At 40.1% G+C, this 22,861-nt stretch overlaps 1 protein-coding gene across 1 annotated transcript; it reads right to left on the bottom strand.

The window, feature by feature from the left end:
* Positions 1-6,560: 6,560 nt before the first annotated feature.
* On the bottom strand, positions 6,561-18,028 carry LOC147327980 (low-density lipoprotein receptor-like). The gene is made up of 18 exons (XM_086296050.1): positions 17,775-18,028; positions 13,739-13,864; positions 13,307-13,429; positions 12,624-12,992; positions 12,311-12,433; positions 12,072-12,188; positions 11,776-11,898; positions 11,528-11,656; positions 11,245-11,416; positions 10,873-11,100; positions 10,103-10,221; positions 9,858-9,997; positions 9,398-9,539; positions 9,171-9,308; positions 8,913-9,086; positions 8,389-8,466; positions 8,094-8,254; positions 6,561-7,987 (listed from the first exon to the last, which is right to left on the bottom strand). Exons 1-18 carry the CDS (start codon positions 17,854-17,856, stop codon positions 7,949-7,951), a joined length of 2,583 nt encoding a protein of 860 aa, XP_086152176.1. The 5' UTR covers positions 17,857-18,028; the 3' UTR covers positions 6,561-7,948.
* Positions 18,029-22,861: the final 4,833 nt, after the last annotated feature.

The following is a 22,861-nucleotide window of genomic DNA, read 5'->3' as shown; positions in this document are numbered from 1 at the left end:
ACACACTGGGGATTTTAGACTTCGTTAGTTAGTTGGTTATTAGCTTATTGGTGATGCAGTGCTCGGCGCTGTCACCTGTTTCGACCCTTCTTGGGCTTTCTGCCTAGAGTGTTTGTCCTGCCCAAGTTGAAATCTTTTTTGGATTCCTCCATAAGTCCAGTTCACCCCCTATCAGATGAAATATTCTCCAGCACACCTTGGCTCTACTTTTAGTGTAGTACATGCACTTATACTTGGAATGACAGGTATTGCACAAATTTATGAGCCCTATTAAGAACCCCATGAAGACAGAAATCCAATATAAACATATCTGAGACACGTGGTGACCTCGGCTTATGCTTGTTGCTTTTTTAAAGATTATTCTTCTTTGATTTGTTTGCAGTATTTCTTTCATTGTTTAAGCTTGATCATTCTGTATTCACTATTGACATTTATAATATGACATTTCTTCTCTTAAATGACACCTGTCAGTACTTCTTCAATGATCAAGCTATGTTTTAAATGAACAATAGAAACAAATAGTTGCAGTGTTGCAGACAAACAACACGTTGGGTGTTATTAATCCCCCGAAGATTAAATCCTGTTCTACGTTGATCTGCGAGTGTGGCCTGCTGTCTTTAGCTTCAGGGCTGTACAAACATTTTTCTGCTCACATGCTTCGGGAGCTCGGCCTCTCCGTATGGTATTATGCCTCAGATCTCAGCCTCCACTTATCATCTGTGTGTAAAGAGGTTTGCCTTAGAATAACATGCGCGTGTGAACATTTGCATCAGGACACCAGATGGAGATCAGTCGTTTCCAGTATCCCACTCCTTTTGACAATATAGGGTTGGTTCCTCTTATCTCGTCACTTTTTTTTCCTAATGATAAATTACTTTATCTTAGCTATAAAAAAGAAAGGCACACCTTAGACATGTTGCATTCACACAGGATATAAGATACAGTAGAAGTGACTCAGAATAGGCTGGTGCGCCGATATTAGTCATTTTATATGATGCATTTTAATTAAAATTGTGTGCCGCTACAGTTTCTTAGCACTGTGCAGCTTTTTCCATTCGAGATCTAGAAATGTTTTTCGTTTTAGGTACCAGCGTCTCTGCGTCTTCATTTAACATTTAGCAATGAGCAGAGTAGAGTATGTGTTTGGCTCTCCCTTATTAGTTGATGTTATCTGAACTATACAGAAATGACAATGGCAGAACAGAAACGGCTGCAAACATAGGGAAGCAATAGTCAGACGAGAAGAAAAATAATTTCCTGCTGCTTACACACTTGACAACAAAACAATAGTATTCCCACTCCTAATTGTATTAAAATACTTCAGATGTTTTAATCTGCATCCATTGGAAATTGTGTCCATGTCAGCTTAAGGAAGTGAGCATGACTGAGGGTTGGTTTTGACCTGAAATGTCTGCAGAATCTAAAATTCAGCAGAGCATTAAATATTATTTGCAATGTTGTAGCCAAAGTGGGATTTAATCTTAGATCCTAGCTTTTTATCTTTGAGTACAAAACAAACAAATAAATAAATAAATAATTAAAACTTAAAAATGGTTTTCTTTGATTTGGATAGAATTTTTTTTTCTTCTCTTTCACCTACCTTTTCTGCATTTTGATGGCAAAACAATCACTCACAATGCCCTAATGTTATTAACATGATTTGCTGTGCAGAGTTTTCCACAGTGCCATCAGTAGAAAATGGTCATCGTCAATTTTAACAGGGTTGATACATTTGTCTTACTATGACACTGGAAATATATCTGTTGCGTATATCTAAAGTCTCAATTATTTTAAATCCATTCATTTATATATAAAATAGAAACGGTCTTGATCATACCTGTCTTAATGTGACTTAAAATCAGGAGCAAATGTAAGACATTTCAGCAAAACACCACTCAAATTAAACCACTTAATCATTGTGATTAATGTTAATGTAAAATTAATATTAATTAATTTTCTTAACTGATGCTCCCATGATATCTCCAGATACAGTAGGGTAGTATTTTGTACTATGCAAGATACCAGTAAAACTCACCTGAACATGGTAAATATACAGCACAGCAATAATAATTCACCATATTTAGGCATTAGCTAAGCATAAGAGTTAATTTCTTACTTATAATGACTCGAGATTTGTATCCTTATCTCTCCACAGGTGCTAGAAACATTAGTGAGCTTGGATGTGTGAGATAAAGTGTAATACAAAATCATGATTCTATGGGAAACACCAAAACTTTGACTGTCAACACTATGCGAAAGCAAACGGAGGCTGCTGGGATCAGGGCGGTTGAACTCAGCATGGTGGCTCGGGGGGTGAAACTAATATCATTGAAAATAAAGGCTGTGAGTGCTAGCTTTGGACCGGATGTCGACTGTCCAGCAGAGATGTACCTGACTTTGCACTTTTCTCCTCATCCAATGGAGCCTCTTCATTTTACAGTGTGTTAAAACAAACAGCTTTCCATTTTACAGCACACGTATCAGCCGAGAGATAGCCAACCCGTTTGGCCTCTACAACGTCAAACAAAAGCAAAACAGGTTGTTGCTGTTACCTTGCCATCCGGACATTTGGTACTCTGTTTGGTAACCTGACAGGGGAATATCTGTCCTCCATCTGTCACCCATCTCCTCCCACTGCCGGTTTTCGTAAACACTCCCCTTTGCTTACGAATCAGTGGTGTGAGATTGAGCTCCACCCTTTTTTTTGCCACTAGGCCAATCGTAAGACAACAAACATATGTAAATGGTGAGGCGATTAGAAGATGCAGATGAAAGCCAGCATAGCGGGGAACAGGTGTCACTAGTCACCTGAGCCCCAAGGGTATCTATTGTCTCCTGGGTATACAGACAATGGTTCTCAAGCAAACTATCCGAGTGTCAACAGTGATGCTGGTGGCGAGGGAAAAATAAGGTTTAGTTTTCTGGATATGCTGTTTTACCGTACATGCAATCAGGCCAAATCGTTTGATTTAAATATGCAACCACAAGCTGACTGAAAAGCAATTGTGCAAAATATAGAGATGACATTTGGCCTCGAGCAGATGTGAGACTGTTGGGTGTGGAAATTTTCAAGTGGAATGTGGATCCCAGTTCTTGACAGACAACATACCACAGCTTTCCAGTGAGTCAACGTGACGATGATGCAGCATGTACCATCGTACGAGCAGGGCCCAAACGTGACGTCAAATCACACTTTAGTTCTCTTTATGATATGCCATAAACACAGTCCTAAAATAAGTCCAATAATTATTTATGTTATTTATCTTTTGATGGCTTACTTTGTGTCCTGGCAAAGAGACATCCCTCTAATATGCAAACAGATAGATAGTACAGTAGGTAACCATCACACGAGTAATACTTGTGCTGCATGCACAGTCCATAAAATTAAACCTTTATGACTTAGTTTTAATCATGTCTTTACTTCTCTGTTAAAATCAGCCGAGTATTATGAGGAAAACTCACTTAACTTCCTTCTGTCCTATCATGATGTTACCTTTTAGCTTTTATAGAAAGACCTTTTTTATTGTTTATTGTGCAGAACACAGAAGTATACCACATATATGAATTGGAACTTATGGGTTAGCATGACTGTTACTCTCTTTTACTCAGCATACCTTAGAGTAGTGCTTTCACAACACAATGATACAGTAAGGAAGTGAGTGAGTGTATATGACTTGCTGTAATTTACAGTCTAGATTAGATAACGGGCCCTTTTTACTAACTTCAACACTTTGCAACAAAATACAAAACTGTTTATCTGAGTTTATCAGCCCCCACAACTTTCGCTAAACAATCTTTTTGCTGTGAGGCAGCAGTGCTGATCACTGCACCTCTTGTTTTAAAAACTTAGAGTAACAATGATGTGAAACTTGAGTTTTGACTCACACCCTATGCTGCAACCTAGACACATCATTAGTGGTGTAACCTCTGGTTTTTCAGGTCTTTCAATATGATCCGCCCTTGTCTAGACAACTCAGTCAGGGGTAACCAGTCCCAACTTGTATAAAGGTAGCTTGTGGGTTCACCCTTTTGGTCCACAACAATCTTGGTGTCTTTTCAGCTGCATCAGTGATGTGCCTGATGGCTATCTTGCTGTGCAGTTCCCTGATCCCCAGTAGCTTGATAGACCTGTAGAGTGGCTCTCTGGAAAACTGTTGGCTGCTGACCTCATTCGGGGAGGAATGTAAGCTTCCCTCTTCCTCTCAAATGCCACTGACATCCCATCTTCCCAGCGAGCAGTCAACTCCAGGAGGACTACCTGCCTCGATGGCTCTGTCATTAGAAGAATGTTAGGCCTGATGACAGTCACACCTATCACCTGGTTCATTGTCTGCTCCCCTCCACACCCTGTCGCATCTCAGCCGTTCTGCTCAAGTGGGTTCCCTCAACACCTGCTTGGATCACTGCCTGGACCACCCAGCTTCTGTCTTTCCCTGGTGTTCTTGAGTACTGACAAGTCCTGCCTATCCTGTCACTACCAGCAAACTGTGCCACAGCCACTCATTAATCTGATCAACAAACTCTTTACGATAAATTTACAACACAACAATACCAACAACACTCTGGAAATTAAGCCAACTGAACACAAAAATAAAAACTAAATAAGATAAAAACAAATGAAAAATAAGTCTCATACCACAGAACAAATAGTGTCATAAACTGATGGTGTTTTCCTAAATATTTCCAGTTTGCATCTTTTATTTCTTTTTGTCATTTTCAGTTTTCATCTCCTCCCCGACTATAGAATTAGATGCCGAAAGAGGCGCAGGCTTCATCAGGCTGTTACTTAACAAGTCTTCATGGTCTCTGTCATTGGTTTATATACTTGCAGTGTGTCTTAATTTTTCCATGAAGTGGACTATATCAGTTGGATGAATTATTCTAGTTGCTATTAAAGATACAGCACCTCTTCCTTAGTGACCAGCACTAGTGTTCTCTGCACCCTTTTAATACACAGAGGAGAACCAGAGTTATGTAGGAGGGTTATTAGATTTATGAGGGGATGTGTTTTGGTTGTTCTTGTTTATTAGTGTGTCGGGCCATCTTGGACTCTTCAAACAGTGCTGCACTTTCTTTCCTTTTCTTTAATGACTTAGGCTGAATTATGCATGTGTACTGCTTGACCACAGGGCATTAAGGATAATGCGTTTGGCCATTTATCTTTAATGGATATCCATATGCATATGGGTAAATAGAGAGCAATTCCACTCGGAAATTCTCAGTACAGAGATGAAAAAAAAAGAGTTTATTTTCAAACTTAATTTTTGTCCATTAAGATGACAAGACAAGAATATAAACCACCAACTCAAGTCCCATTAGTAAACTCTTTGCAGAATTAGGACAGCCATTAAGTTCCCGGTGAAAAATAAGCATTAGAGTACATGGATGCATTATTCTCTGCTGCGCTGTAACCGAATCAAAAAGCTGCCCCTGTCTGTTGTAATGAATAGAGGGTATTGGCTTTTCTTTATTTAAGTGTTTTAAACCACATGTCTCTCTGTAAAAAAAACAAAACAAAACCCAACAACAGGTGAAATGACGCTTATTTGAATGTGATAAAAATGATTTGTTTATGTTTGCTTAAGGACACAAAGTTCCCCATTGTTCTCTGGAAAAATACAAAGAATAGAATTGCTGGATGAGAGTTTAATGGTTATTAGCTGCAGCACTATTATACACTGTGTGTGCTTATTTTATTGTGTTTGGAAAGTAATGGCAGCATTTCTAGGCAACAAAAGAAAAACAGGGTCAACAGACATCCATTGTATGTTGTGTTAAATAATTAGCCCTGGCAGTGAAGGGCAAACATTCAGCCAGGTGATCAGCTTCACATTTAAATGCTTTAAACGTCCACTTGAAAAAAGAATTGGGCTCGAGGATGAAAGATTTTTTTTTCCGACTATTATAAGTCTCCCTATGTTCATCATCAGGGGTTTTTCTTCAAATTACAACCTTATAAAAATGGTATTAGTGAATACGTCCATTGTGGATCCTCTTTAATTAATACACCTCACTCAGAAACCTTCAAAAATAGCTCAGGTTGTTCTTTGGTCTAAGTACAAGTGTCCCCAGGGTTGAAGGTGCTTGTGTTATGAGGTATGTTGTGTATGATATAATTTTAATCATCACACTAGGGCTGTGTAGTACTTACAAACCTACTGTCAGCTTCTTCTTATTCACAGATGGATACTGTTTCTGATGCAACCCCCGAGGGACTTGTGTCTCCTCCTGAGATTGAAACACAATGGAAATTTCTGGCACAACTTCACCTATTGCTAAGTTTGTGGAGAAGAGCAGAAGAGGTTGGTTGAAGCTACAGCAACAACTTTATTACTTGACCAATGCAGATGTCGTCATCCCAGAATTGAACCAGGGATATTTCCCTTGAAATGTGTAAACCATTACACTACAGAGGCTCTCAATGTAATGGTTACACTATTTTTTCACCTGTGAGAAGTTTATGGAGTTTATTGCACTGCATTTCCTGAGACTAGAGTACTTCAGCACCACATTCATACATGCTATCTCTTTTTTAAAAATGAGCCAAGGGAGACATTAGAAATATTTCCTTTTTTGTATTTTATTAAAAAAATACCAACACAACCGAAAAGGAAAAAAAAAAAGATATGTGCATTTAACAAAGAGAAGAAGATATACATACATTCTGAGTTGAATGAGAACATTATGCTTTGTGTACAGTCGTGCTGTATGTGCCTCAATCCCACAATCAAAACAAAACATCACAGTAAAAGAAAAAGAAAAATAAGTTATCTGATTCACGGCTGTATTGAAAAAGCAAAGGAGTAAGGAATAATAAGTTTCTTCAGTGCTGCTGTGTAAACCTTAAAATGCTAATAAGAGTTCTCAGGTGTGGTGACTTGTCCGGGAAACTGAGCAGCGTACGCAAAGGTTTGACTGACATAACTTAAATAACAGCTGCACGACGTAGAGGTTAGCCCACCTCTATTAAAACACCTCACTTAACATGTAGTAAGTACCACATTCACAGCCAGCAGACAACAATCAAAAACCGTAGCTCTCATATTTCCATAAATAAATAAAATAATCTATTACCTATTTACAGTGTTTCTCGATTAAAATTTACAAACGTAAAAAGACGACACCAAGATATATTTACAGAAAATATATACAGAAACAGTTCATAGAGCTGTGTAAGAAATCATCTACAATCACTTTTACCTTAATTATCTTCATAGCAAGAAACAGAAAAAAAAGAAGAAAAAAGGATTTTCAAGCATTTTCTTCATTTTGGTTAACTTCAGAAAACGTAGCAGCTTTGGTGATTTACAGTGTAAACCATATGTAATCCACCACACTCATATCTTATGGATTCAAACAGAAAACATTAGAGATGACGGCAATATAAATGACTGACTGTCAAACTCTGTATGCAGGATAACAGAAGGCTATATATGATGCTGTGAAGACTATCAGTGGAGTGCGATTACTAAGGCATTTACTGTATGTGCATCCATAAACTTCACTAACCTAAAAGAGTGTGACTGGAAGGCTTACGGGAGTGTTAAGACAACATGGTTTAGGCTTTTCAAGTTAAGCTCGTAAATCGGCACCTAAAGGTGTTGTAACAATCTGTATCTTTTTTTTATCTATGTTTTTTAGGCATAAAAAACATAGATAGCATCAAAAGAATCACGGCTCCAGGACTAAGAACATCATCTACTGAAACTATCCAATAGTCCTTCATTTAGTAATAATTTAGTGGTCGGACTGCTTTATGCCCTATTTTCCTAAGTTTCAAAGATTGTTTCCTTTTCTTTCAACCCTTTTGCAGGCTTGGACGGCACAGTGCTGAGGTCAGAGACATAAGCCACACAATGAGGTCAACGGAGAAAGGGAATGATGTTGTTAAGCAGCGGTTCTTGTTTCCAGCACTTCAAATAAAACGAGTTTTTTCTTCATTGGCAGGTCAAGCCATATCCGTGTCATCCATGCTCAGCATTTGCCGCTGGAAAAAAAAGGAGCAACATCGTATGAGCAAAGCTTTCAAACTGATTAATTAATCTTTTTTTTTTTAGAAACAATATTTCTAAAATGGTTTTAGGTTAAGATACCTCAGGATAGACGTAGCCGTCAGAGCCATTCCTGCAGATGTGTAACTCATCCTCGGTGGTTTTCTGGTACACGGGGTTGTCAAAGTGAATGGTGTTGGTGTTCTTCCTATGCCAGTGTCTCCAGAGGTACATTGCTCCAAATACCAGAAGAGCCAAAATCACTGCAGAAGAGAAGAGTTACAATGCCATTCAATGAAAAAGAGAGCAGATTAAGTATCCTTGAGTAAGTGAGCAGGTTTAAGATATCATGTTTTGTTTCACAGAGAGCTGTGAAGAGCTAAAAAGTAGGACTTACTCAGTGGCAACACAACGTAGAGAGCAACAGGGTGGGAGGGTGGGGCTTCTTCAGGCTGCACGGCTGCTTGTCTGTCACCTGCAAAAGCAGAAAATAAATGTTTTCTTCATACAGTCTCTTAAAAAACGATAACATCTTATTTGACATGAGCCAGAAGACAGTTAGCTTAGCGTCACACCCAGTGGAGTGAGTCTAGGAAGTTAGCCATAAAATTACCCATAAAGATATAACTCAACATCATATCACCCAATAAATAAATATCATTCAATAAAACTACTACTGGTCATTTCAACCAGGCAGTAAGTAAGTAGTTAGCTTTCTGTTGTTGTAACAGTTGTAACAGTGCCAGTATACAGTAAATGTCAAAATAATAAATTCTATTTTGGCAAAAGTTAGAAAAATACATACATACAATATGATACCAAAAGCAGCATCAGTGTTTTTGGCCACAATTTAAAAAAAAATCATAAATAGGATGAGAACAATAATCTGAGTGTCTAAAAATGTAAAGAAAGTTTCTGTACCTTGAGCAGTGACGGCAGGCTTCTCTGTTTTCTGATTAGGCTGCACAGCAGAGGTAGTTGTGGGTTTCTTGGTGGTTGTAGTTGTGGTCGGGTCTGGCTGCCTGGGTGTAGCAGGATCTGTGGGCCCTTTTGGTGGGAGCGGAGCAGCAGTTTTGGGAGGCGCAGCTGTGCTTTCTGCAAAATAAAAATAAAGGGTTTAATTTCAAGATTTGATGTCAAATTCTATCTTTTTTAGTAACAAGAGGAGCGGACGTTTACCTGCCACGCATTTCTTCATGTCAGGTCCCAGGACCATGCCATCAGGACAGGCACAGGTGTATCTGGGAGACTGTGGGTCGTTCTGAGGGGCAGGTAGGCACAGGAACTCACAACCTCCATTCGTGCACCAGTTCGAACCTAAAATAAAACAGGGAAGGCATTAGAAAAAAAGATTCTAATTTCACAGATTATTTTTTAATATCTCTAATGTACAAATGTTTCCTTACTGGCTGGCTGCTTCAGGTTGTGGTGCAGTATGATGTCTTCTGGCTGGCCCAGGTCGTTTGCCAGCTCAGTGATGTCGCTTCCTGTCAAGCGGTTGGCACTAAACACAGCAGCGTTGTTCATGTCTGTCCAAAATACTTTCTCCTGTTTTTAGAAAGAAATACAACTTGAGTTAAACCGATTAAGAATTAGTGCGGTGCTCAACAATTGAAGCTCTGGCTTTGTATGTTAAACCATTTCAGATAAAAACCCTCCGTGAACTTTGTTAGACTTGGACTGGCTGGTTTTAGCAATTTAAGAAAACAACTAGTGTTGCCAATAAGTCAGGCAGATTTGTGGTTCCCGTCCTGCAATCATTACCAAAAGGATTCATCCTTAGTGGCAGTTTAATCAAATAACAACAATCCCTTTGACCTTACTGAGTCATAGTTAATCTGGGAATACACTGCCTTCATCACTAACCTCAAAGACTGTCAGGGAGAGTGGGTGGGAGAGTTTTTCCTCATTAATAATGAGACTGTGTCGGGCCCCTCCATTCACATCGATGCTGGAGAGAGAGTGCAGCTTGGAGTCCACCCAGTATAGACGTTGGTTGACCATGTCTGGTAAGAAAATGAAACACACAAATAATAGTTTTGACTACGATATTTTCATTACACAGTAAATAAAAATCACTGCTAAAAATGCATTCAGGAAGCTGTGCTTACCCAGGGTGATGCCATTCGGCCACACAATGTTGTCTTTTACTAAAGTAGTGCGATCTGCACCGTTCAGCCCACTCTTCTCAATCTTAGCTTCTTTACCCCAGTCTGTCCAGTACATCAAACTAAAGAGGACACAGTAAAGAAATCATGAGGCTAAAGACAAAACGCACCAGTTCATGTCAAACTATAATAATACATTTTATTTATAGGCGCCTTTCAGACCCTCAAGGTCACCTTACAAAAACACATGAGCAATAGCAGCAAAAAATATATATTAAATATGGTAAAATAAAATTTAGACATAAACAGTCATAAAAGTATAAAGGCAAATATAAAAACTGGGCAAGGTAAAAATGGACTCAGACAGATCAGGTGTATGCAATTCTAAATAGATGAGTCTTGAGACGTGATTGAAAAGTGGTGAGACAGTGTGTGGTCCGGAGAGCAAGTGGAAGTGCATTCCAAAGTCTCGGGGCAGAACAACTAAAGGCTCTGAGTCTAATGGTAGTCAGGCGAGCAGGTGGAACTGACAGAAGGGAAGCTGAAGAAGAGCGGAGTGTACGGAGGGGTGAGTATGTATGGAGAAGATCGGATAGATATGGAGGAGCAAGGTTATGAAGCGCTTTGAAAGTGAGAAGCAGGATCTTGAAATTGACACCGAGGTAAATTGGAAGCCAATGGAGCTGTTTAAGAACAGGTGTTATATGTTCAGTGGATCTAGTGACATTAATGTAAGGAAACGTACTCGCTGTGATGTCTGTTTAAACACTTACTTGTTTACTGGATCGACTGTGATGGCTCGTGGCTTGTCCAGGTCCGTTGCGATCAGGGTCTTCCTCATACCGCCATCCGTTGTTGCTACAGAAATAGTCTTCAAAACACTGTCAGTCCAGTAGATGTTGCCATGGATCCAGTCCACCGCAATGCCCTCTGGGGCCTCTATCCCACTTTCAACCACCACATTGTGGTGAGAGGAATTGCCAGCCACATCTATCATAGAGCTGTTTGGAGGAAGGCAAGAGTGGAGAGATTAATTTCATCTGCATCATGGTTCTTGAATGAGAGCCACTCCATACTATGCAAAATGAAGCAAGAAACTCATAAAGAAATGTAAAAAAAGAAAGGACACAGATAAAGATTCTTACCTGTAGATTTTCTTCAGAGACAGGTCAGACCAGAAGATCATCTTGTTTGGCATATCCATGTCGAGAGCCACTGCGTTCTTCAGCTGTGGGATCACACGCACGTACTCGCTGCGGTCCACTGTCAGCTTCCTCACCTCGTGTTTGATGGTGAAGTACAAGGTGGGCACTGAGCCTGGTGGAGGCAGAGGAGGACAGTTCGGTTAAACTTGCTTGTCTTGTCTGAAGGTTGCGTCACAGGATCAAGCGTTAAGTGGGTTTAAGTGGGCTTTCTTTCTAACATTACCTGATTCAGCCTTGCAAGTTTTGGTCGCAGGGTCAATCATATAGCCCTCTTCACAATCACACTTGTAGCTGCCTGGCAAGTTGATGCAGATCTGAGTGCAAGTGTCTGGCTCAGCACATTCGTCAATGTCTGCAGAATTGAAGAAGTTGGCTCATTTGTTTGTTTCTATTGTGCACATTGTTAAATGACATGTTTACGATCTGTCTGGTTCTTAAGAGGCAGAATTTTAAATGTCTCCGTCCGCTCACCTTCACAGGTTTTGTTGTCCGCCTTCAGCCTGTATCCAGCAGGGCAGGAGCAGTTGTAGCCAATCTTCAGATCGTTGCAGTAGTGAGAGCAGCCGCCATTTCCGGTCAGACACTCATTGTTGTCTGCAGAGACAAACAGGCAAAAAGCTTTCAAATAATATTCACGACAACCAAATCCTTAGCTGACCGGGAATTTACTCATTCAAACCACAAGCTATGTAGGTCAAGTCAGGTATTCTAGTCATATTTCCCTACAGGCTGGCAGCCATGAATGTGTACAAGATGACTTCACTTACCACACTCTTTCGCTGGTTCATCAGACCCGTCCTTGCAGTCGTTCTGCTTGTTGCACACTTTCTCCGTGTCGATGCACTCCCCACTGCGACACTGGAACTTGTTTGGGCCTTCACATACTGTGGAAGAGACCAGGGGAGTATGAATGAGACCGCAATGTAATCATGTGGGACTTTCTTTCTTTTCAAGAAAGAAGCTTTTGATTACAGTTTGTGGGTGAAACTGAATGAAATCTTTTTACCTGTATCACATTCAATCTCATCAGTGAGGTCCCCGCAGTCAGCACGTCCATTACATTGGAGGCTTTTGTTAATGCAGGTGCCGTCCTTACACTGGAACTCATCTGAGCGGCAAGTGGAATGAGCTGGAAGAGAAGGAAGAAGGTAAATGAACGAAAACACAAAAAGAGAGATGGAGAGAGAGAGTAATGGAATAGAGATTAGAATAAGAAGAAACATAATACCGGTACCTCCAGAAAATATTTACTGTCAGTCTCCATTAAAAATGTAATGTGCAGGTTGGCTTTAACAATAAAGAAATTTTTAAAAACTCACTGCAATTAGCCTCGTCCGAACGATCCTGGCAGTCGAACCCTCCGTCACACTTCCAGTTGCCAGGGATACAGTCCCCATTCGCACACTGGAACTCGTGAGGTCTGCACGTCTTCTCTGGCTTCCTTCCTTCACAGTTCTGGGGCCACTCGTCAGACCCATCGGAGCAGTCTCTGTCTCCATCGCAGCGCCATATCGCAGGCACACACATTGAGTTGTTGCATTGGAAGGAGCGAGAGTTACAGGTGGGTTTGGGACAGGACGCCTCATCTGAGCCATCTGAGCAGTCGTTGTCGCTGTCGCAAACAAAGCTCTTGGATATGCACTGGCCATTGGCACAACGAAACTCACGGTCGTCACACTGCTTGGCCGCTGTGGTGAAACATGAGAGGAGGATAGGAGTTAGAAATCGATCAATTATGATATCAATAACAACACTTATTACATATTTATTTATATGTATTAACTAGACTTCAGGATTATAAATACACTACTAGTATTAGCTTTTTTTTTAAAGATTACTTGACTTTAAGTCTGTTCTTCAAATCCCTTTTGAGATATTATTATTATACATTGAACAAAATTCATTCTTGCCAAAAACACTTTCAGTTAGTCGTGTCTTGTTTGTGGATGCTTTAGCATGAACTTTGAGGTGTAGAAAAACTCGGCTCTGGTAGAAAACTTACTGCAGTTTTTCTCATCAGCGCCGTTAGTACAGTCGGCTTTGCCGTCACATTGCCAGTCTTTTGGTATGCACTGGCTCATGGGATCGCCACAGTTGAACTGCGAATCCCGACAGATTTTGACTCCTGAGGAGAGAAACATGAAGCGTGACTCATTTCACGTGACCACAGAGAGACAGCTTTTTGCTATTATGTCGTAAAGCTTAACAATCATTTACTTGTAGAAGCTGCAGTGACTTTGTTAATGTGTTTCTGATTCCCTGTGGTGACAGTTTGATCCAAAACTTTTTTTTAATTTGAATTATAAGTTAGTGAATTTTCTGTTTTTTTAAATATTTTCTAAATATTAAAAAACTATCAGGAAATTGGTCAGTCAAGCATAAAAAAACCTCAAGAATCCCAAGTGTAAGGTGTAGCTGATATGTGATAACATACCGCAGCTAGCGGGCAGCTCATCACTTCCATCACCACAATCATCAGTTTCATCACAAATCCACCTGCGGGTGATGCACCTCCCATTTCCGCACTTAAACTGATTGGCGTTGCATATGTAGGCTGCATCTGTGAAAGACAAAAATCACAACTGGAGTTCAGTGTGACGTGAGGACAAACTGCCACCCTGGTTTACATTCAATATCACCAGATCTTCTTATCAGCACTCATCAATTAGCTCACAGCTTATTGGCCCTAAAAAATGTTATTACTGTGCTGTTGAATGACTGAAAAATACACACGGAGGGAAAAAATTACAACTGAAGGCCACTGAAGTTCAGACAAACAACGGTGTAAAAAAGAAAACAAATCCAAATGTGCTAACAAAGGAAATTTGTTAATGTGTTACTCAGAGTCAAAGACAGTGAAGTACGGATAAGTGATGCTGTAAAAAAGGGAGAGAAAAAACAGGTTTTTCTTATTGCTTCACTCAGGAAATTAACAAATTAAGTTATTGACACTGTGTCTCATGTTAGAACTAATCAAAGTGACTTCAATATAAAGTATTTGGACAAAGAATTATTCCCCCGAAGTCATTCACATGCAAGGCCCAGTTTTTACAAACTTAGTCAAAAGATATAGACAAAAACAGAAAATGTATTCAGTCTCGTTTCTCTCTTCAGCAAAGAGTTGTTTATCTGGGTAAATACCCTGGTTTATGTGGCTTAAACGTGTGCCACATCAGATGTGTACAGATGGACCATGGCAAAGCATCGTTTCATGTAGGAGACAAACGTTTCACTACTGTGTTTAAAAGTTTAAAGCTTTGCAACCTTAAACTGACCATGGTTTCTTTCAGGCTCACAGGTCGCGGCGGTCACCTCAGTGAAATAGCCATTAAAAAAAGCTGGACACTGCCCCAAATATGCGTCATCCTCCATCCCCTCCTGAGTGCCTGTCCTTCCTGTGACCTGGAGGCTTAGCTTATTGTCAGGCTATCCCTTTAAGACAATAGCATGGGAGGAGTTGAACCATCACACCACCAGTTGCTGATTGGTCCCAAAGTGGCATTCCTCATAACAGCATCACCACAGTGACCCGCAGATGGAGGCGGAGGCTCTAAACAGAAGAAATTCTGTCATCCCAGAAGTGTAAATGAGTGATGACGCGTTACAAAAGAAACAGAACAGGTCTGACTGATTACGATAAGTTGGTGCGGATGGTTATAGCACAAAGAGAGGATGCTTTCTCAACACTTGATATGTGGCCAAGGGTTGCCTCCCTGCTTTTCTGGCACTGTGAAAAGTAACACTGAATTGAGAAATGTACTGTATTTCTTGTCTTGCTATTTTAGCAACATTTAGTTGAGTCTCAGTTTCCCTTAAAGGGGGGAAAAAAACGCTCTGCATGTCCACTTCTGACACAAACGTAGGATGAAGCCTGGCAAACAGCCAGCAGAGGTTCCAGGAACAGACTTTCCAAAACATACTAAAGAACTAACGCACATAGAGCACGTTATTCAGTGCTCATTTTACATCTACAGCAAACTTTAAAGAACTCGCACTCATTTCCCCTTTATGAAGCAGCCATTTAAATTGAATCCACTGAAAAAAAAGGAGGAACCAAAGCAGGTTAAAAGCTGCTTCTTCCCGATCTTTAAACCTTCAACCTCGTCCCCATGGGTGGAAAATATAAACTTCCCAAGCCTATGTTTTCATTTTCCACTGCTAATGTTTCCCACAAGTCTCTTTAGTCTCTCATTAAGACTGCTAAGTAAAATGAGGTTTCCATGAACTCTTTACCGTAAGTCTTTCTCAGAGACAAAATTAAAGTTTGCACCTGGCTGATGACAGTGATATACTGGTAAGTTCTCTCTGTTTTGTGTTTGACATTTTTAGACCTCAATGTTCAAAAATTCCCCAACGGTTCGTGGCCTCGTTTGCCACTTTGTTCATAACATGTCATAAAGCAAATTTGTGAACACTGCAGTTTAAATAGAAACTGATCTTTATCACTTTTAGTCAGTTTATAATCTGAAAACTAAGTTCAGAAGTATCACTACTGCATCAAAAACTACCTCTAGTCTATCTAGTCAGCTAGAGCCTTAAAACCTAAGACCACAAACTGCCAGTATGTTTACTAGTTTGAACAGGATGTCAGACAGCTCAGGTAGAGCGTACTTTGTTTCTGCAAGAGAAAGTGCACCCTCCAGTTTCTATTTATACCCACAGTATAAACCTTCAAAGCCACCAGACCTCACACATACAACACTACCATACAAGGCTATTCAGGCACTACCTTAAACACATGCCCGGCCGCTATGGTTCAGTTCAAAATGTAGTAAAGCTGAAGCTTGTCTGACAGCAGAAACTGGCTTTACAGAATCAGTCACAATGCTGAGTGACAACAATCATCCCTTGTGACTACATGAGACTTTGTTCTCTAACAATGCATTGCTGTCTTTCTGTGGTACGTGTCTGCAATATACACACACCAGAAGCCTTCATAAAGAGAAGGTTTTATTTATTCAATCATATACCCAGCAGTTAATTAATAACCAGGATGGATATCCATCACGAGGACCGGCAGCACTCACTTGTGCATTAGGTCTGGATTTATGATGATTAGTCCGGTCATGTAGCTGCACTTTATTGAGTCCAGTGGAGTCATTGCCTGATAAATGAAGACAGTAATGTGCTCGAATGACGTTAGATTGAAACATGCTTTGAACAAGTGCAAGACTTGATAGTGAGGTGGCCATCTGCAGAAGAGCAAAACTTGCAATGCTTTACTTTGTAACCTTCAAATAATTTTAGTATTTTAAGCCTATGAAAAGACTATGTTAATGCGTGAATGATTCCTATACTCTAAAGCTGGAGGTATTTCTAAATGATAAATAGGCAAGACTATAAAGTGTCTCTATTTGTGAGTCACTGCATTGTAAAGGTTTCTTCTCCCATGTAGGAAAACGAAGACTTTTATTACACACACACACAGACATGCACAGCTATACATACACTAGCAAATATGATGAATGGAAGCGGAAATCTGAAAAGCTCTTGTTGGAGAGTACAGATTTTAGGGAGGGTTAATGAAGCAGGGGGCAAAATTGTGCTGCAGAACATTGATTCCTCCGAGGGAGTTCACTCATTCAGTGACCATGTTTGAGGACGACAATGGTACGATGTAAGGATCAGCCCGAGACTTAACATGGCACAAAAGCCTGAATGCTAATGATATGAGGGAACAATTAAACACGTTTTAAATACTGAATCTTCATTAAATGAATGTTTCATTCCCTTTTTAATGAATGTTAATGTTTCCTCGTGTTAAATATTCAATTTAAGCCAGTTATGGGATATATCCGCCTTTTTATTATCTGCTTTGTTCAGTTAATTCTCTTTAGTTCATATTTGTATTCAAAGGTTTCTGCGTCTCTTCTGGCTCAGTTTCCCCCATTTTGCGTCACAGTGGAAAACGTAGGCTACATCCTGTCTTCTGTGAGGCCTGGAAACCTCTGAGTGTCCAAACTGTCCATTAACATGTACATTAACTCATTCTTTATGCAGTCAGTAAAAGTACTTCGAAGCTATTTCCTCGGATACTTTTCAACTAATGTGCGCAGCTACAGTAAAAATGCAGACTTTCTTGCATCCAATTTCCTGCATCCCGCTTGAAGGAGGAAGCCTCGCCTTTCAGCCGCACCCTCCACCCCTCCCAGCTCCATTCCTTGACAACGGCCTTTTTGGGCCACGCCCACCCGAAACTCAAAGCCGGCCGGCAAGTCGAGCATGGTTGGATGTTCTGTTTCATTTTACAGCGAAACGAACCAATCAAAACGCCGTGCGTACATTCATTCATATATGCAGAAATCGTAAACCACGTTGTGGAATTATCGTCAAAATTATTGACTTGTATATCTTTATGTACCGATACAAAGAATCAGGTTATTACACCTTTCATTAAAAAAAAAAAAGAAAAAAGAAAAGAAAAAAACACGAGAAAGGAAATGCAGTTACCGTGAAATCTATTTCCTTACCTGTTTGAGGCAAACAATGAATAAGCATCAACAGACACCAGCAAGCGGACAGCCCGGCGAGTCCCTTCCAAATCCCAAACATGTCCCGTTTCTTTTTATATTGTCAGCTACAAAATAGAAGTCAGCTGCGCGCACAGATGTGAAAAAAGAAGGAAGAGTTCGCGGTTGTATCTGTGCGTAAAAAGAATCCGGAGGACACAGAATCACAGAGGAGAGTCACCCAGTGCTGGTCCGTGAATGTCGAGTGTGAGCAAAATATATTAAGGAGCCCGTGTCACATCTCACCACTTTCTATGAGGCTGGCACGAGGGCGGTGCCAAACCAGTGGTGTGATGTTTGAATTTGGCCTTGAGCATTGCTTGGGGGTGGAGCCTGCTGGTTCCATCACTCCACCATGAAAAAGCATAGCTTCCTCCTGTGTGTGTGTGTGTGTGTGTGTGTGTGTGTGTGTGTGTGTGTGTGTTTTAGAACGTATAATATGTCTGAAAGGAAGAGGAAACTCTGACTGCACAATAAAGTATCTATCTGTAACACATTGATAGCACCTTTTACAAAAAAGCCACAAAATATATCACATGCAGTCTCACTACAGCCAGACTGACTGTGATGATAACACTTTGGTAAATGAAAACAACAAAAAGAGCAAGTGTGAGAGTGTGCTACAACATGTGGAGTTAAATAGTAGCAAGAAAGACACAGTGATGAGAGCCACACACATTTAGAGTGTGGTTGTTGTACAACTTTCAGCCCCCTCCACCACCACCCTTTTATTCAACCTAAATTCCATATTAAAAATTAACCAGACAATTCATGAATGATTCTAACACAAAAATGACTGAAAAAGCAAAATAATGATGATAAATAATTCATATTAATGGGCCGAATGCAGCGCAGATATGTACGATACATATCTTTGTACTCCATCAGTTTCGCTGCAGCCTGACCGCTCTCCTGATCATAATGCCTTGAATTGTCGGGATGCTTTAACGCTGACAAACTGCCATACTTTAGCTTACTGTATTAACCAGGTCTATGCAAAGGTTATTTGTGTCAACAGTCACTGTTCGATCTTCAAGCGCAGGCAGATCATTTGCAAAGCAAAATATCGGCTTTATAAGTGAAGCACTTTGTTTGCTGCAGAAAAAGCTGCAATTTACTGGAATCGGTCAGGTACTCTGGGGGCGAGATGCCTTCTTCCCTGGAAAAAACTCTACAGCCAAGAAAAGTGGTCTGCCACATCACCGTCTGCTCATCCCTCCCCATAATGCTGCTTGATGTAACTCCTAAAAATTGAGTGTCTGGTTATACAGAAAAGTGATTCCAAGGTTTTCCTGGCATGTTTTGGGGAAAATCACATTTTTAATAGGTTTGAGATCAGTGCCAATGACGAAGAGAGAGTTTTGCTTCAGAATACATGGACATGATACATATGTAGAAGTCAAATCAGGCAGATAAAGTGTTTTAGTGTTTTTAAAGTGCTGTGTGTGAGTGCTCCCAGAGTAAGAAAGAGGGAGGAGGAGCTGGGCTTGGCTTGGCTCCTTGTAGGGGCAGGGAATAATCTGTGGGAGGCATTCCTGGAATGTAAAAAAAGCAGCTGGATTACATATTCTGGTTCCCGGCATCCCCACACACACTGCTAACACACACAGAGGTGCAGCTCTTAAACCATGTGTACACTTTAAATAGTGCCTACATCATGGCCGGTACCTTTAGTCAAACATCAACTCTACTTACTTCCGTAGAGGCCTGTGAGTCATTAGAAAGGCTCCTTAATAATGACTTACAAACCCCATTTTGTCCCCTAATACAAACACAGTATCACCACTGCTGTTAACAGGTTGGACCTGTTCCACTCTAGTGTGACACTGGGCCACCTGGACCTCAAACTGCTAAATGGAAGTAAGCCATTATTTTATTTTATTTCAGAACAATGTCAGTGAAAACATTTTTTTCTAGCATATACATATTATCATTATATACAGTTGTTGTAGATTTGGAACATACAGTGGTACCATGACTGGGGGGAGCATGGGTGCAAATAAACCATATGCTGTTTCTCGTTGCTTGTTGCCATTAACATGATCTTGTTCTTTGACATAAGAGTGGGAATGTTATCCAGCATCACTCAGTCCTAATTAATCAGCAGCTTTCTGAATTATTGCCAACATTCTCCATCTTATCCTGATGACTACTGTGTCTCCAAGTCTCCCTATCTACAGTGTTGGTATTCTGTGTTCACACCCTGATTGCCAATCACTGATTCGTACCCTGAATTGATATTTTGCTTCCCTCCATTAGCAAACATATTAATAGTTGAAGATACCAGAGATGGAATAAATAGTAGACTAGTTCCTATAAATCTTCCCTGCTCTGTGAATTCAGGCAGCCTTGAATTCTTATTGACGCTCTTCTACTAAAGAGAGAACTGGACTCAGTCAGAAACACACCACATCATTAAATGCCTTGAGTTGTGAAAATTACGAGTGTCTCAGGGCCAACAAAGCTGATAAGTGTGCACATGCATACGTAATTCGTGTGCACACTCTGATGCCCGAAGGCCAGATGTGATGGCAAAGCAGCTAATGTCTAACAGGTTCCAGTTAAAATACAACTAACAAATCAGAAATCGGAAGAGTACAGACACACACGCTCACACACTTACACAACTTTTTCCAAGAGCACGGGTGTGTCTTTATCTCAGTGTTGCGTGAAATTTTTGCAACTCACAGTCTTCCCCTTGAACATTTGTGGTTCTGAAATCATATAACATTGTCAGCCAAATCGTTTTTCTACTTAAAATCAGCACTTCTCTGTGCTGCCTGTGAACACAGTGGAACTTCCTTTAGAGCAATAAATTATTTTATTGCTGACAGAAACGCAGAAGTATAAAAGTTATTGTGAAGCCATTAAAGGGAACTCTTCATGGACTTGGACTTCAAGCTTCTTCTGACAAAAAGCTCTTATTATAATTTAAAATTATACAAGGAAAAGTAAATAAATAAAATTACACACATATGTCCATGTTACCAGATATGTGTGCTGTTTGTGTGACGTGTATGTTCACTGCTTTGTCGTGGCAAAGAAGCCCAAAATTAGTGTGAATTACTTTTCCACTGCTACTGCTGCTGCTGCCCCTCCTCCCTCCGCAGATGTTAACAGCTGCTTTTAAGTTGCTGCAGGGGCAGTCCAAGGGTTTCTAGAAATAAGGAAAACTAGTTTGTCCCCTTCCTCCTCTCATCCTTATGAATCAACAATGTGGACCTTCTGGAGTCTGCGATGTGTACATCTCCTTAGGCATACTGTACATTCAGGAGCAAACATTTTAGGGGAATAGCAGTGCCGTTTGTCATCTGCAAGAAGAGTTTCTGTTTTGATTTGCTGGTATCACCATACTTGGAGTGAGACTGTTACAACATCTACTTTTAGATTCTCTTGGATGCTTTGACCATGGTATTATTAATAAGAGGATTAAAGGTATAAATGAACTGAAGGACTCCTGATTTTGTACTTCTGGGATTTTTTTTTTTTTTAACTCACTGAAGAAAGCTCTTTGGGTGTATGGGCTTAAAATCACAGCCAGATCTAAAGAGCATGAGTGTGAGTTCACTGGGTCAAGCCTAAAATATTTCTTCTATTTGTATGAGACTTCCTCCTAGTGGTGAAATTGGATAATTACACCTTCCCACGTGTTTCATGGAGGGAAGAAATAAATAGTTTCCCCTGAGATGTTTCTTACTTAGAAGACTAAAACTTATAAATACTTCCAAAACTCACTTATTGGGATTTCTTCTTGTTGGCCTCCAGCTGTTAGGAATACAATCTAATGGAGTAACATCATCAGCAACTAACTTTTCAGTTCTGATAAATGTGCCAATAATGCTGAGTAGTTGTTTATACTGAAAATAATTCTTTAAAGTTCTTTGCCCAGCATAATCTAAACTTCACACAGTCTCACACTAAAATAAAAACAAAGCCGTTTAAAAGCTCAAATGAAAAAATGCCTTTAATCTAAAAGTATGCCTAATCTATGTCTCACCATATTATCGGCCCCTTAGTATCAACTGAGTGTCAGTTTAGATCATTTCAAACTGGTTTCCTGAACATGACAATGAGTTCATGTCACAGGGTGGAATGGACAAAGTTTAACTTAGTATTTTTATTTCCTTGCATGTAGTGTTTTGTTTTATTCTTTGATTTTTATTTATTTTTAACATGTAGTGTTTTATTTTGTTGGGTTTTTGCATGTTTTTGTTTTGTTATGTGATTTGTTCCGGGGAGATGCCCTCCTGATCATTAACCTGGCACACCAGAACGAAGAGTCAGACAGGACGACAACGATCCTGTTGGTTTCTGCCAGGGGCGGAGCGTGGGGGTGGCTTACGGGGCTTAAGCCCGGGTTGTTTTGTCAGAAGCCCGGGGTATTTTGGAGTGTAATTTTTTCATAGTTAGATGCCTGGCTGACAACTGTATAAAACAAAAAGTACACACAATATTCGAAGCACATAGTGCACACTGTGGGAATTTACGACTGTGCGTGAATCCCCCCCTGATATTGGTATGATCCAAGCTCAGGCACTAAGCGACTGAGCGAGGGGGCGGGGGGAGCTGCTGCCCGTGAGTGCGCTGTTGGAGAGACGGAGCCAGCCATACTAAGGAGAGCTTAAGTTTGAGCAGGTACCAAAGCAAATCATTCGTACCGTACAAATAATGTAAATATGACGGTGCATCACGAAAGATTGATATGAAACTGATCACTTGACCAATATTATTTTACTTGCTCTTCAAGTGAATCAACAAATGGCGAAATGAAAAGCCGAACAAATGCTATTTTTTAGAGAGTCTTAGCTTACGTGTGTTTATTTCATATTTTCAGTTCTTACCCTCCCCGACTAATTCGGTTTCAGTTATGTACTGAAATATAAGAATGGACATTAGAGGGTTCTTTCAAAGAAAAAACTCAGGTAAATGTTATTTTATATATTGTGCTTTGTATGTTGTTCAGTATATTTCTATGCAAAACAATAGGGATTTCAGTACACAGCAGGATATTCACATTTGTAACCAGATATTTACATACACTTTAGGGA

The sequence above is a fragment of the Aulonocara sp. 'chitande type north' Nkhata Bay genome, linkage group LG6 (assembly GCF_057382095.1).
Source record: "Aulonocara sp. 'chitande type north' Nkhata Bay isolate Kocher_YH1m ecotype deep benthic linkage group LG6, A_spYH_male_GT1.1, whole genome shotgun sequence".
Taxonomy (NCBI): Eukaryota; Metazoa; Chordata; class Actinopteri; order Cichliformes; family Cichlidae; genus Aulonocara; species Aulonocara sp. 'chitande type north' Nkhata Bay.
This window is presented reverse-complemented; position numbering and strand designations above follow the sequence as displayed.

Coding starts and splice junctions, on each gene's coding strand:
- LOC147327980 (XM_086296050.1), bottom strand. CDS start 17,856: ATGTTTGGGATTTGGAAGGGACTCGCCGGGCTGTCCGCTTGCTGGTGT. Junction 11,657..11,775: donor GGACAACAAAACCTGTGAAG/GTGAGCGGACGG, acceptor TCAATTCTGCAG/ACATTGACGAATGTGCTGAG. Junction 9,087..9,170: donor CATGAAGAAATGCGTGGCAG/GTAAACGTCCGC, acceptor TTTATTTTGCAG/AAAGCACAGCTGCGCCTCCC.